Here is a 17,346-nt window from a genome sequence, read left to right as displayed (position 1 = left end):
TAGTGCATTTAATACATTTAAACTAATAAGAACCAGTTAAACTTCTTAGCAAGTTTGGAAATTATATTACTATTAAAAATATATATAATAGCCCAATGGTATAAAGAAAAATATATTTAAAAACAAACAAAAAATATATTAATAGTTATATTAAGAACAGTCAAATATATATCATATAGATAAAAGAGATCAAAATTAAAACTGGAACTAATATTTTACATTTTAACATATAAAAAAGTTAACTTTTGATTTTCATCGAAAAATAATTATTAAATTGTACAGTATAGAAAGATCATTGTATAAACATCAGTAAATAAAAACAATATAAAACTAAAATTACAAAAAGGACATTCAAAAAAAATTGTAATTAATTATTTCAATTGAAATAGATGAGGGGTTTGTTGCTTTAGAAGGTTGATTTAATTTGAGGATTCCATCTTTATGTAATCCTTGGAAATAAATGCACAAAATAATTATAAAAAAAATATCAATTTTAATTTGTACAAATACTAACCTAGAATCTCTACCAAAACTGAAATAGCATATCGTCTATTAGTTATGTGAATAGGACAAATATCAGTAAACATCAAACGTGAACAATTTTTAGGAAATTGTTTTAAAATATTAGATATTATTTTTTTTATGTCAATAGATAGTCGATGACATTCTTCAATTTGTTCAGCAACACTATAAATAAAATAAAATAATATGATTTTGTTTTAGTATATACATTTATATTAAGGGGTCGCCACACCAACATTTGTTTTTTCTGTCTATCTCCCACATAATATAGGAACAAAGATAATCCTTATTTCCACGATTACAACTCTCTGGTTTAGTTTAAGCAAAGGCACCTATTATATATTTTATAAAGAAGTATATTCCTTGTGCATTGACCATCTTTTTTTCTATATTATGTGGGAGTTAGAAAGAGAAAACAAATGTTAGTGTGGCGACCCCTTAACCAAAATACTTACTTTTGAATATTCTGCAGTTTTTTCTGTTCAAATCGATTCATCACATTATTTTCTTGGTCAATATTAATGTTTAATTCAACATGATTAATCAAAGACTTTTCGGGTGGTAACAATTGAGGTGATCCAGATTTTGTTATTATAGACAAAGAAGGCATGGGACAAATATTTTCTGTATTAAATGGAGGCATCTCAGTTGAATTGTGTGGTTCAATCATTGTTTTACCATTTAAAAGTTTATCAACTTCACTAAGAGATGGAAATGCCATAAGAGGTTGTGGTATATCTATATGAGATAATTCAGGGCCAACTAGTGTTTTATGGGCTACTAAACTTTGATTCACTTTATAATTTAATTTGTCTTTAAATTTCTTCCACTTGGTCTGATCAATTTTTGAGATGGGAGAAATTTCTCTTAAACTATCTTCCAACTTATTATTTATCTAAAATAGGAATAATAAATTTTTGAACCGAAAATTTTACAATTATTAAAGACAATTTTTTAACTATACTTTAATTTTTTTTATGTTAATAGAAAAAATAATGTTTACCTCATTAATTGTATCTCGCCATACTAAACTATTATTGGTTAAACCTAGAATACATTAAAAAAATATATATAAAGTTATTTTATTATCCTACAATTACTATATTAAACAATTATTATATTTATTCTTTGTTCAATTAAATAGTTCTAAAAGAAAAAATGAAAAATGTATTATACACTTTCCAATAAGAGAACATACGGTGTCCAGAGAAAAATCAATTCTTCTGCACACCCTCAAGTGACATTCAGCCATAGTGGAACCAGCTCAATGGCAGTTTATTGAATGGGGGAATGCACAGAATTGATAAATGTATATGTTCACTCACTGGACAGAATAGAAGATATAACAATTTGTTCTTAATATAAATAGCATGATATAAAAGAAGGTTCTTATTGTTATGTTAACCATACAAGAAAAGTATAATTTTAGTTAGTTATTTATATTATAATAAACATTTTTAATGATAAATTGCACATTGTATGCCAAATTGCCAAATATATATTAATAGTGATTACTTACATTCTTCAACTAAAGGAAGTAGAGTTAAATGAGGTAATGAATTGTTTTTGCAATGTTTATAAATACTGTAAAAATAAAATTATTAAATCATTTTTATTATAAGAATAAATATTACTGTTATTCTTTAATTATTAAATATATTTTGATAATTAGATTAAGATGATCATAACTTACAAGTGTTATATTTACACCAATTAAATAGATTAAAATAACAAAAAATAAATATCATCTTAATTATGTAACATATTTCATTTTAATATTAAATTAGAGAAATAAATATATTACATACCAAATGTTTGAAGTATTGCAGTCGTTTAATTTTTCTTCATTGGTTTTGTAATTATCCATGGTCATTTCACTATTAAAAACATCATCTAAATTCTGATAATAATATTTATAAAAATAATTTTAGAATTAATTATAACGATTAATAATTGTACTAAGAGACTAAGTATAAAGAACAATATAATTAAACTTGTTTTTTATTTATATTAATTTTTATGAATGATAATAATAAAATTAATTACAAACTATTGAGAATGATTAAAAAATAGTTTGTTAATTATAGATATAATATGAGATTCAAAAACAGAAATTAGAATTTTTTAATACATTAAAGTATACAATACTTTGTTTTCTTCTAATTCCATATTTAATGTAAGAGCAGCAAATGGTATAATAAGTTTATAACGGTACATAGCATATCTTATGGGTAAATGATCTATAGATTGATTAGTACACTTCAACATCATACATTCAAGTGGTCTCTAATGAAATAAACAATAGTTAAATGATAATGACTACTTGTAAATAATAGTTAAAATTATTACATCAAACATTTCTCCTTGAAGTTTCTTCAACCTGTTTCTAAGTACTTTACTGTTTTGTTCAATCTGTTTTTTCTTAAACTATATAAAATTATAATAAATAAAAATGATTATATCTTTTATTATTACCTATATATTAAGGGTATTTTAAATTTTGTGTTAGAATTTTGAAAAGATAGTTTCTAATTTTGTTATTTTTACATTTTTAGCAATTTTAGTGGTATATTTTTAACCTCCATAGAATATCCTCCATTATCGTATAATAATTTTTGATAACTATACTATAATGAATTAATAATTAGTTATATTTTCAGTAGTTTAAATAAACTTAATCGAGTGTATGAATATACATGTACTTTACCAACAGGATAAATAAATAATATAATAATTCAAAATATTTATGAATATACCAGTATCCACAGTAAATAAGTAAAAAATATATTTACTAAAAAGAAACTTACTTTTTTCTTTAGAAGTAAATTAGATCTTTTTCTTTTTAGTGATTGATTTGTTAAATTTTCAGGAGTACAATTATCATTAGTTTTCTAAAAACATTATTTTTATTTTATTATTTATTTTGATACAATTTTAAGATAACTTTTTTTCCTAATCATACAATTGTACCTTAACTTGTAATTGTTGTTCTTGTAGATTTGTTGAATGCTGAGGTAATTCTGTTCTAATTTGTTGATCTAGTAAATTTATTGTATATTGTGATTGTTCTATAAATTGTTGTGGTACATTATTTTTAGGCTGTACATCAAAGTCCATTAATTGCAGTCTAAAATCATTTTTGGATAAAAGAGGATTCTCATCAGTGAAAACATCTTGATTAATAACTGGAAATTCTTCAGTTGGTTGAATGAATAACTAAAAAAAATAATATACTTTTATAATAATAAATCAACAATACCAAAATGTTGAATTAACAACTTGTAGTGGGTCTAAATCTGATATTTTATAAACATCACCAATATTTTCTTCAGTGTTCACACTAAGCATATTTTGATTATGCGGTATTGGCACACTAAGAGCCTATACAAAATAAGCATTTAATAATTAAAAATTGTATATAATATCTAGAAACACAATAAAAGTTAAGCACTAGGCTAGCTCTGAAACTTGAATTAGTACATAACAGCAATAGTTATTTATTAATATTTTAAATTTAAAATAGATCTTAGTTTATTAATAAATATTAGCATAAAACAGTTTTTGTAATAATATTTTCAAAATATATTAAATATAATTTAAATTGTACAAAATAATTGATTGATTCCGTAACATTTTAACCATAATTATTTACTGAGAAACTAAAATATTATATTTTGTAAATTATTTAAATATACTAACTATTTGGTTTGGAACATTTGTCTCAAGTTGTTTCATTTCTGTAGTATTTAAAGTGTGTATTGGACGATTCTATACAAATTAATAACAAAACATAAGATTAAGTTAGTAATTAATATATATAAAATTAGCTAACAATGTATTGTTTTATTACAATAACCTAGTATTTGTTCAATATACTTTTAACAAACTAAAATAAGACTATAAAGTCTTACAATTTTTTTTTACACTCATACAAATATAATAATGCAGATAACTTTTAATTTATATTTTTTTATTAATAATTTATTCTATGGATATATTACAATATATTATTTATTAAAATAAAATATAAATAACCTATCGACTATAAATCTATTAGTCACGCACATCATAGAAAATAAATTACTTATACTAGTAGTTTTTTTTGTATAATTACATATTACTTAGTAATTGATTGTTAAATTGTTACCTAAAACTTAAATATTGTTATTGTAAAATATTTAACTATATAAAATGCCTGTAAATTGTTGTTATTGATATGTAAACAACTTGTTGTTCCTACTGCCTATCCTAATTGTTTTACATTCAAAATTCAAATACCAATGTTTTATTATAGACCAATTACCAATAATTTCATTATTAGAATCTATAATGGACAACAAAACTAAAATCCTATGTATATAATAACATGACTTACTATAAGAATATCTATCTCATTGCGGTTTGTTTCTAAACTAGATGCTTGATGTTGATTTGATGATTGAACTTTCCGGCCTAAAATATATTAAATGTGTTAATCAGATCAATTAACAACACAGTTTAACTTAATTTACGAATATTAGTCATCTAATAACTTAATTTTTATCATTTATTAGAAAAAAATAATAAATAAAAAAATTTACTTTGCGTAGATTCAATGTTATGTGATTCATTAGTAGCATCGGATTCCCTTTTTTGTTTCTTTTTTGGTATTTTGACTCTGAGTTAAAATCAATTTATATAGACATAAGTACATAAGTCAAACACAAAGTATACAATTAGGCGTTTATAAAATTTCTAATCATTCTTAAGTTACAGCTTATAGATTCCATCATTATTTTTATTGCATAAGGTACATAACTTAAAGTGGGAAATTTGAGAAATGCCTGGACATTTTATAAAATAAGTACTCAAATGATCATAGGGCAAATCATTATCTTTATTATTAATATCTAATAAGATAAATTATATCTTTAAATATATATATATTCTATTTAATGTACTATATATACATTATAATTGTAATAAACATTCTATAAAATACATAAAAAAAATTTATTAAACACCAGATTAAATACTTTGAATAATAATGTAAATAATTCTTATAATAAAATAAATATATATTTATACTTACACAGCTATTTTATTCTTATACAAGGCCGTTGTTGAATTAGTACAATAACCTAAACATTTTTTTTTTAATCAAAGGAAACTTAAATATTTACATGAATTTATATATATATATATGAATAAAGATATATATATATATAGCCTCATTGGCTATAAATATTAATTGCCTGATAGGCTCATTTTTCAAACAATTATTCGAACAAATAGTTACGAAAAAATAATAGAATAATTTTGATGAAGAGTGACCTTGAAGTTGAGTAAGGATAATAAATAAGATGAATCAACTTAACCATACAACAATCTTTTTAGAAACTTTTGGTAGGGTATACACCTACATTTAGCTAAAGGCCTAATTTAACTAAAACAAAGAAATAAGTGTATGAAAGATGTTCAATACCTAACAATAAACCAGTAGATCAATATCAAAATAACCAGAGTTGAACTTTGTCAAATTGCAGAAAGGGAGGCTATACAAGATACAACCACACTATTTTCTAATATTGGTCAGACTTAAATACAAAATAGTAATTTAAATTCTCAAGTAAGTTTATTAATCCAAGAATTTTCTTTATTATATTTATGAGTCATAAATTATGACATAATATAATATGTATGACAGTGTAAATTGTTAAGTACGTTTATAACCTTTATTGAGACCATTTAATTGAATATAGCAAAAATACATTTTATTCTCAGAGCCATACCGTTAAGATTTGGCGCCCAAGGCAAAACTAAAATATTTGCCCCCCTATTTTATTTATCATTATGCATTTCAATTTTTTTGGCGCCCCCTTTAAGCCATGTGCCCGGGGCGCATGCCCCCTGCCCCCCCATGGCACAGCTCTGTTTATACTAGTTAAATTATCATAACTTGCTTCAAAGAACCACTCTCTATTATTATAAAAATAAACTTACTGTAATACACTTTTGTAGCATTTGTATGTATTAAAATTAAGCCAATATAAGCTTGACTTATCAAAACAAATGGATATTTAATACGTTGAAAGTCATTTTGTAAAAATGTTAAGGTTGAAGAAATAGCAACTACATCCTCAAAGTTGTGCAAAAGTATAATTAATTGATCACTGAAACAGAAAAGTGTATGAACATTATCAACAAAAACAACATTTATCAAAAAGTAAATTGTATTTATATTTAATTATTTAAATAGGACATTTTATAAAGTTACTTTTGTTTTTAATTTAATTTCCAGTAAATTTCCACAATTTGATTTTATATTATTTTTTATTATTATAAACACATTAAAATGTTGATCATATTAAATAATAAGCCAAAGGAAAAAATTTAAACTGCTTATACTTAACAATGCGCTAAAAAAAATATACTTACAATATAAATGTATTTATTTTTATAAATGTAGAAAATAGGAATAAAATTGATATAACTAGAAAACTGATTTAATGACTAGAAAGACAATAGACAACTGATAAGTGCAATGGAATTTTAAAATCATAAATATTATTTTTCTTGTATATTCATAATTTATACTTATAAGTAATTACTGGATACTTTTTTTTTTTATAGGTATTTGATTTTCAATTGTAAGGAAACCGCAGTGATAAGGCATTATTAATCAATGTATTAAATAAGTAGTAATAACTGTCAAACTAAAATAAGATAATTAATACAAATTAAACTTTATATGGCAGATTTTTTTCAACTTATAGTTAGGTACCTATTTATTACATAGTTAGGTTAGGTAAAGTTCATAACTTATAGTTTTATTAATATTTTAGTAATTTTAAATTTTTCAAGCAGCTCATCAACAGTAACGTGTCCAGCACAAAATAATTGGGTAGGTCTGTTCTGTTCTATAGAGTGTAGTGCATTTATAATTATAACTATTAGGGAAGATTAATTATCACATAGGATATAGGTATAATAATAATATTCAATAATAAATATTAATAACATTTTTATTTGTGAAAAAAAAAAAACAAAATAGTCACATTAAAATTGGGTAGGCCCGGGCTTAGTCAGCCTACCCTGTAAACACCTCACTGCTCATCAATTAAATACTTAATTTATGTAAGTACAAATACTTTATTTTATTATTATTAAAAAGTTCAAATTGTCAATGTTGATGTATAAGCATTATATAGGTATTAAGGTATGCATTACCTGGAATTCAAGCAAAAATTCCTAAGTAGGTATTTATAGAATACATAAAATTTTTAGAATTACAATTACATACTATACACTGTACATATTATAATAAAATATAAATCATCTAATCATAAGTGTTAGAAAATAGAATAAAACCTTATAGGCTGGTATAGAATATTTATGAGAATAAATTATTACGACTTGAGTTAATGTTAAAAGATACCTACAATAATCTTATAATTAAAAAATATATTTATGTTAATATACAGTAAATTTAAACACTATTCTTGGGTATAAAGAAAACAGTAAGAGTAATTTAAAAGTTTGATACTAATGTACAAACATAATGGTACACATTATAGTATATTCGTATTTTTTACCACATCCAGGGCACATCCAATTTCCGAAAATCGTTATTCGTTCTAAAATATCTCTCGAGACATTTTCCATCAGTGAACACGTTAAGTGGCACATTCAACATGCCGTTTGGATCCACACTACGGATCAGCCGGTGGAAGTGTTTATTATAAAAATCCATGATTTATTGAAACGACGAACAGTGTACAATTACGAACCAAATTTGTAAACATCGACAACAATTGGCGAATTGGCTAACCGACGGGCGACTACCGAGTACCGAGTGTTTCAAACTACCACGACTAATATAGCTACATATCATGCACATAGCAACAGAGAAATCAGAGAATAGCCACAATAACACTCACAACTCAGTACTCGCAAATGAAAAGACGGAAATCCCGATTGTGGCGGTTGCCAGTAGTGGGCCTCCGCCGCCACCACTTGCCGCCCGACAATCACGACGATGAGCTTGTCAAATGTCAATTATTATTGTGGACCGGGAACAAAAGAATCGCAAACTATGCAAACGTGCATTACTGCAGTGTAGACTTGTGTAGTAGTAAATAATTATAATTATTTGGAAATATTGAATGCAAACAATAAGCGATGAACTTGGATCTAAACTTGTAATAACTAATAAGTAATAAGTAATATTTTACTCTACGTATAATTTTGGCAATGTCACAATTTTGAATTTAATAATAAGTAATATAACTAATAATTAAATAGTTAATGGTATAATGTTCTAAATATTATTTTCTATGGTAAAGACATATGTTAATTACGTTTTAGCTTGTAAAGTTGTTTCTTGTGTATCAAGCTCTTATAGTTTTAAAAATGCGATGATGGGTTCCCAGATATATTAGGTAGGTACCTAATAACATTGGAGGACTCTAAAAGCGGGTGCCGGGCAGTGGCGTAGAAAGACTCGTTAGCGCCCTTGGCAAACCTAGGAAAATGCGCCTTTTTAGCGATTAAAAAATTGACGAAAATACGGAATGATATTTTTTAACACACACAAGCACGCACCGTTCCTTCTAGTAAAAAACGAATTTAACGATAAACAAGATAAACAAAATCATACACATTTCAAAATGTATAGCCGTATAGGTAATAAAGAAATGTCGTTTTGAAAGTAGAATAAAAATAAGTACCAATTTTAAAGCATAAATTTGCGCCCCTTCATAATTTGCGCCCCTGGCGTAGGCACAGTTCGCCATACCCTTGCTACGCCACTGGTGCCGGGTAGTGCCCATATTTATTATTGGCCTTCTAATGTCTGATTATTGATCAACCATTTTATAACCCCCTTTTCTTACATAGTTTAATATAATTTTAAGTTTATTACTATATTATTTTAAATACTTTTATACGAAACAGGTAATAGTAAATTAAAATAATGTATAATTATCTAATAAATATAATAATTATGAATTACATAGCTAGAAAATAGAAATCATAAATGTATTTTATGTACTTAAAGAGATGAGACATTTGTCTATTACCCATATTATTGAATTCATATACCTATTACTGCATTTAAATCTACGTTTGATACCATTTCTGTGAAAAGTAGTAATAATGACTCCAAACGTTCATGACCCATTGTACTGCAAAATTTGTTTTTTACTATGGTTAATTTTGAAAAACCGCGTTCACGCGTACATTATTTACAGGTATGAATGTATGATAGTAAACATATTTAAAGTTATAAAAACAACTAACAAGTATAAACTGTGGAATTTACAATTTTTTTTCAACCTGCGATGAATCCATTCATAAATAAATTCACTAGTAGCACCATTTAGTTGCCTAACATTTTGATAAATTTTTTAAAGTTTCAGTTCAGTAAATAAATCTTCCTCTGAAACCTTGGAAAATGTTTTTGTAGTATTTTGAGTTCTATTCATATTCAGCATGCGTGCCAATATTTCATAGTAACAACCAAGACAAATTTATCCTGCTTAAATTTTAAATTAATCATAATGAATTATTCAATTTTATTTTAAATTCGCTTTAAAAAAATTATCTAAAATTGAATGAATTTAATTATTTAGGTAGATTGAGACATTCGGCCCATGAAAAATGACAAGCGTGGCTGGGCACACTCGGCACGCCCCGTGCGCACGTCTATGTACTAGTAAGTAGTAATACTAGTTAAAAATAAATAAATAAATTATAAATAACACAAAAAGATCAATAATATTTTGTAAATTATTTCATGTTTAATCAAATATGTTAGTTTATAAATATTCGATTGAAAATGTCAAGTCTCTAGTCGTTAATTTTTGAGTTACAACAAAAAAAATCAAATCAACTATATCAAAAATTGATTTTAAGTTAAAATTGTCGTTTTGAATATTGTTAACCCTCCTCCCAAGTACTAACTAGATACTATTGTCTACCGAAACCATCCTCAAAGTTAAATTTTAAGTATTTTTATTGATAAAAATAAGTCACAACAGACACAGAAATAAAACAGTCATCGCATTATTATAAAATCAATACAAAAATGTATTCAATTGAGACCTAAAATGTATAAAATTATTAATTTTTATATTATGTTTGACAATTTAATACAAGCTTTCTCATAAGATTTTTGTATGAATTTAAAAAAAAAATGTTCTTTACCCACATTTGTTGTCTGTTTTATTACGTATATACCTACATCATTGCAAATGTGCGTTCAGCAGAACACATTTTGTGATATTAGCTTTAACATTAGAGTAAATTTACCTAATATCAAATTTAAAGGTAAGAATATTATCCAGGAAATGCCATATTCTTTTATTATATTATAATTTTAAAGTAAGTTATAGCTATGTAAAACACTACAACTTTAAAATGTTCATAACTCACATTACAACGATATAATATCAATAAAAACATACCTATGACATTTCCTATAAATAATATTCTTACCTTTAAATTTGAAAAATTATTACTCAATGATGACAAAATTTGTTAAAATCACAAATATTTTATAAAATTTTGTAGGTTGTTAAAAATTTTAATGTTAATTTTTACAGCTTATGATGGAAATTAAATGCAAGATACCACATAAATAGTTCATACCAAAATAAATATATATTTATAAAATAAATCAAAAAATATATAAAATTATAATCACTTTTTTTATACTTGAAGTACAATTTTGAATAAAATTAAATACGTAAAATGGTAAAATACGTTAAAATAAATTTAACACACACATTACAACGACTTGTTCAATTACGTCTCAACATAGTCGACACATAGGCTATAGAGACTGTACAATAGATATACGAGTACCTACACGTCCTACACTATTGTCACTATGTATGTAGGTATATAAATACATATTACATAGTTACACAGTACTTAAAATCAGGAGCATAGTTAAGCTTAAATTCGATATGAGTTCATTGTTTAAAACTCACGATTACCTGAGTACCTGACCATATATCATAAATGAAAGTTGAAACTTTTTTTACTCAAGGTGGTTATTATTCTATAGTTCGCCAGTCGAATAAAAATTTTGAAAAGAAATTTTATTTGTCAACAAAACTTAACAACGATTTTTTTTTAAATGTCTGTATACTTTTTTCCAATATATAATATTATGTTGTTATTATTATTTAATATTTATTAGTTTTTAGATTCAATACCAACCTATATAACCTATACCGTAGAAATGCGTGAATATATTCGTAATATAAATAATACATAATAGTTTAAAATTAATCTAAATAGTTTGAAAATATCATATTATAGCTATATAAAATATATAATGATAATATTTGTAATTTTGTAATTTTAAATTATGTTATTAATTTATGATTTAAATATATACCTATAATAATTAATAATATAATTAGTGATGTTAGTAGGAAATTTTCATTAAACAATCTCATAACAATCTTACACCTCCTAATGGTTGTTTATGTTTTATATATATTTTTCTAACTTATTATTAATTATAGAATAGTTTATTTAAAAATTATAATATATAATAATATTATAATAAATTAATATATATATATATATTATAATAAAATAATTTTAATAATATATAGACTTAAAGACCGTCTAAGTAGTAAGTGCCAAGTGGAGACACTTAAATCATTTTTTGTGTACAATAATTTATCACGAATTAAAGTTAACACATCCATTATGGTTACCAGCTATTTATTATTTAGCACTCTATGCCCTATGACGTTTGACGAGTTACACGAGGCACAGCACCTAATAAAGCATAATAGCGGTTACCTACTTGACTTGACCGCTCTTTTGACATTGCTAATATGTAGGGAACGGATTGCATTTGTATCTGAATCTCTGAAAACATTGCTTTCCAAGCAAAAAATTCATTTCATACATCAACGAATTAAAAAATGTAACTTTTATTTTGCATTTTTTGACATTTTTAGTGCATTTTTTTATGTTTTTAACTTTTTAAGTCATTTAATCATTTTTATGTAGGAATTGATGAAATTTGATATAAATTAAGCAGCACCTGATTATACAGTGCTATATGAAACACAAGGTAAAAGTATAACGAATATATTTATCTAAATTTTATATTCATTTTCAGAGAAGATAATGAAAATGATACAAATAATTAATACCCAAGAATAAAAATTTATATAATTAAACAAACTTTTTCAATGTTAAAAATAATTTTAAGAGAATTTGTTTAGTGCATTTTTTTTTAAAATGTCTGTTATAACTTTATAACTTCATTAAATCGTATTTTTTAAGTAATTTTTCTTGTGTTTTAGACTATTTAAATCCGTTAGTTATAAATAATCTAATAAAATTCCCCACGAGTAATAACGATGAAGAGTAAATTTGGACAATATTAAAAATAATAAAAATGTGTTATGTTGCCTATTGGATATTAGTTGTTTATGAATATTGAATAATTATAACTTATGATAAGTAATCGAACATTTTTTGAAAAAACCGTTCAAGTTATCAATGACCAATGTAATACTAGTAAACGGCTTAACAATTTTAATGAGTATATAATTGAATAATTGATGGCACTCGCCGCATTTACAAAAATCATCAATACGTACCTTTCAATTTCCATGTATTTAATATTTACCTATTATCGCTATATAGGTAGGTACTGACGGTACTGTAACATATCGATAAACACTAAATCAAAATTTGAACAAATACCTACCGAGTCTTACATAGTTTCTAAATTTTTAAGAATATTAAGATGTTTACAGTACCTATAGTTATAGTACAACTCGATAAATAATAAAATATGTAATATTTTTTGGTTCTGGAGGAGCCATTGCCGAACTTAAGGGTCACTGAGCCCCAAGGCAGCTACTAAAAAAGGGGTCTTTTAAAAAAATATTAATAAAAACTGCTTTAAATTTGTTTTTTAAAATGTATAAAATACAGTTCTAAATTTCTAATACACATTATCACTATATATACATATTATTAAATTCATAGTTATATTACCCTTATAGATACTTCATAATAATATTCTTATAAAGTTATAACCCTATTTCTATCGAAGGCTTAAAAAAAAAATAATAAAAAATAAATAATATTCAATATTCTTTACACGAAATATTTCTTCGTGTTGATATATTTTGTGTGACTTTTTTTTTTGATACTTGCAATTTGCATGACCGGTATATAGGTATAGTGCCAGACGCCAGTAGTGAATATTAAGATTACTCAAAATTAATAAGTATATTTTTTATATATATTGATTTACGAATTTGTATTTACAAATATTATCATTTATTATTAAATATCCTCTAAAAAAATTTTAAAATGTAAAAATATATCCTTAAACCTAAAAAAGCACTAAATATGCCCTACAAACTTATTTTTTATTTCTCAAGGTCTTAAAACTAGCTTATACTTAGCAATAAATCTAAATCTAATAGTCTGCAACAAAAAACATGCTAGTGCAATAACTTTCAAACTCTATACTAATAAATAATAATATCATAAAAAATATAAATTATAATTGTATAGCATAGTACTATAGTCTCAAACCCTCAGTTGTATCCTTTAATCCTTACACTGTGTCACTGTAGCCTGTAGGTGTAATGATATTAGGTAGGTATTTGATAATAAGTGTTAATGCCATATTAATTTAAAATATTAATTGTAATATCATTATATAAATATAATTTAATGATTTCTAATATTAATATTTAGTACATTGTACATAATATACTTAATGTCTTAGTACAGTAATACTTATTGGGTATATATACAATATTGTGAAAGTTATATAATCATTCCTGCTGGCTGCTTGAAATCTATTTGTTTTTATTTCTGATTAGAATAAATTGCGCAATAATTTTAAATACCTATATATAGATAGTATTTGTTTTTACAATTACAATAACAATAACAATTAGGTCAACCTTTAGATTATAATTTATGAAATATTATCGCAATAAAAACTTGGATATTAAAAATATACCTATTAATTATTATAATATAGGTCATTTCCATAAATAAATTAATAGTAATAAAATAAAATAATAGATAGGTGTACTAATAATGTTTCATATAGAATTATAGTTTGTGGTTTTTTTTTTATATACATATAATATACAGAATCGTCGGAATCTTGAATTAATTTTTTAAAGTTCAAATGAGTGGGTTACACACCAAGGTTGTTTTTATCATTACTTCCATGTTCTAATCTTTATAAAGACTGTATATCGGTATTAACTCTGCTTGTGGTTAATTTAAATTAATCAAAAAACCATCGATTTAAATCAATTTCCAATTTTAAAACATCCACGTTTAAAATAATTAATATATTTAAAAAAACTCAACTATATTATACCTATATAGGCTATATAGAATATATACATTACTTTGTATACATGTATAATATTGTATGGATTTTAAAATTTCTCTGTATTTTTTTTTTCTACTTCATTGATATAGTCATATAGTAATATGTTGTAGTTATTAGTCATTATTCTATTATTTACCTTGATAATTATTATATGTCTATAGTCCATACTCTATACAGCTCTACTCGTAGAGTATTATATAGGTATTTTCTAAGAACTGTGGAACTAAGGGGAAACTCTTGCAGTCTTGCACTTCAATATTATAATTACCATTACTGCACTCCTCGACCCCATTTCTTTTTATTAAAAATCAGTTTTTACTAATTTTTCTCTGTTGATAATGCTTTGTCCTTGTATGAATACGAGCAAGGGGAAGTTACATAATATATTTTTATGTTCTACCGGCTTTATAAATGCGCTAGTGTGTTATTCTCTACGTTCCAGATACAATACACGTCTGTCAGAATATCTGCATCTGGCATTCGTCAGAATAGTTTTTAATATTTTAAAAATTATTAATTCGTAATAAATAGATATATTTAAAATTGTAAAATAAAATTACTTATCAATTATTAATATTACAAAAACTAATTTTAAAAAGTTTTTAGTTGATAATTTATGAGTTTATGACCAAGAACAATATTACAAAATTACATGTTATGTACTTTTTTTTATTAAGGGTGAACTCAATCTATTAACGGGAGTGCTATTCAAATTATGTTCTTATGAAAATAATTGATATACCGAGTTGTACTATTTAATATTTATGTTTCCTGTGATCGCTGAGGGAGAGAAATCCCCCCTGGACCCGCCTCTGGATAAATAGGAGTACTATCTAAATAGTGATAATGAATTATTACTACTATCTAATGGTTATTTAATTTTGCATGGCATTACAGTACACCAGTTAATAATTAATATCTATAATAAAATTCACCACTCGCTTTAATACATGTCTAAATGTCTACCTACTGAGTTCCAACGACCAATGTCCAATATATATGTTATAATATTATAATAATATAATATTTACCAATAGTAATATTCTAAAACACTGCCACAATGGTTAACATCTTATATAGTGTTTAGCCAATTTATGTTATATGCATTCATGCCCTCAATACATATGCCTTATAGTTTGTTAATATTTTTATAATACCTATCAAATATTAATATAATTAAAATAAAACTATGAAGTATGAACTAAGGCTATAAATATTGAAAATAATATTTCAATAAATTTAGAAGCAATATTAAAAACATTTTCAGAAATCGAAAGGATAAAATTATTATTTATAACAATTGTTTGTGTACCGGTTGTAGCACACTTTGTACGGTCACCAGGAAAAAATGAAAACCGCGGACAATTTGTACTATTTCAGAAAGTAATAAAATTTACATGGCGGACAGTTTGTACTATTTCAAAAAGTAATAAAATGTATATGGAGGACAGTTTGTACTATTTCAGGTAAAAAAAAATGTTGAGACATGAAATGTCAGACATAATTATTTGTTATTACAAAACACAGGTAGTTAACAATGTTAACATACATAAATAATAATAATAATAATCAGGGCTAAGATTTGTATGCAATAAACAATTGAAGACCCCGGTGCAATAACCAGATACGTCCATTTTTGAAAATTATTCAAGAAATGAAAAAAAACGATCTATAAAATTGAAAACTTAACCAAAAATTAAAAACGTAATATTATTTTTTTGTAATAATAAGATACATCACTCAAACCCATTTCCAATGGTTTATATTTTATACTCATGATAATATTTATAAAAAACTAAAAAACTATGATAATTATATTTTTAATGATTGCAATAACCAGTAACGTCCAATTTTGATTTTGGACGTAACTGGTTATTACAGCCAATAAATTATTTTATTGTGGTCAATAAGCACTCTATTATAAAATATTATTATGTATTATTAAATAATAATCATGTTATTAATTTTAGTATATTAATATTATAATAAATTAATTTTATTTCATTAAAATATATTTTTATTTTTATACTACATCAAAAAAACTAAGTCTTTATACCTGGTTATTGCAATGGATAGAATATTAGAATAGCAAAATTTGAATAGAAGTGTTGGTAGCAATAACCAGTTACGTCCGGACGTATTTGGGTTTTGCGCCCAATGAAAAAAAAAATGGATATATACTGTATCAACAGATACGTCCGGACATACCTGGTTATTGCACCCAACAGAAATTTAAAAATCAGTTTTATCATTTTTATTTCAATACTATTCGTTGGACGTATTCGGTTTTTGCACCGATCGATAGAGAATTTTTTTCTGATTATTTCTATATCAAAACATGATTTTTGAAAAAATGTGGACGTATTTGGTTATTGCACCGGGGTCTTCAATTGTAAAATATGCATTTTTTTTTATTTTAATTTTTAGAACCTTAA

At 24.6% G+C, this 17,346-nt stretch overlaps 1 protein-coding gene across 1 annotated transcript; it reads right to left on the bottom strand.

Annotated features, from left to right (window-relative positions):
• Positions 1 to 104: 104 nt before the first annotated feature.
• On the bottom strand, positions 105 to 8,501 carry LOC132927577 (uncharacterized). The gene is made up of 17 exons (XM_060992128.1): positions 8,097 to 8,501; positions 6,505 to 6,674; positions 5,594 to 5,642; positions 5,103 to 5,179; positions 4,898 to 4,974; positions 4,222 to 4,290; positions 3,802 to 3,903; positions 3,493 to 3,738; positions 3,330 to 3,413; positions 2,872 to 2,949; positions 2,671 to 2,808; positions 2,331 to 2,422; positions 2,042 to 2,106; positions 1,526 to 1,569; positions 978 to 1,417; positions 515 to 687; positions 105 to 449 (listed from the first exon to the last, which is right to left on the bottom strand). The coding sequence occupies exons 1-17, from the start codon at positions 8,252 to 8,254 to the stop codon at positions 352 to 354; spliced, it is 2,160 nt and encodes a 719-aa protein (XP_060848111.1). The 5' UTR covers positions 8,255 to 8,501; the 3' UTR covers positions 105 to 351.
• Positions 8,502 to 17,346: the final 8,845 nt, after the last annotated feature.

The sequence above is a fragment of the Rhopalosiphum padi genome, chromosome 3 (assembly GCF_020882245.1).
Source record: "Rhopalosiphum padi isolate XX-2018 chromosome 3, ASM2088224v1, whole genome shotgun sequence".
Lineage (NCBI taxonomy): Eukaryota > Metazoa > Arthropoda > Insecta > Hemiptera > Aphididae > Rhopalosiphum > Rhopalosiphum padi.
The sequence above is the reverse complement of the archived record's forward strand: the minus strand, read 5'-3'. Positions and strand labels throughout refer to the sequence as shown.

Bases quoted from the DNA above. Each gene is read 5' to 3' on its own strand.
- LOC132927577 (XM_060992128.1), bottom strand. From the start codon at position 8,254: ATGGATTTTTATAATAAACACTTCCACCGGCTGATCCGTAGTGTGGAT. The intron at 6,675-8,096 runs GTAAAAAATACG...TTTCTGTTTCAG, and splicing joins TTGGATGTGCCCTGGATGTG to TGATCAATTAATTATACTTT. The intron at 450-514 runs GTTAGTATTTGT...TTTATTTCCAAG, and splicing joins AGTTTTGGTAGAGATTCTAG to GATTACATAAAGATGGAATC.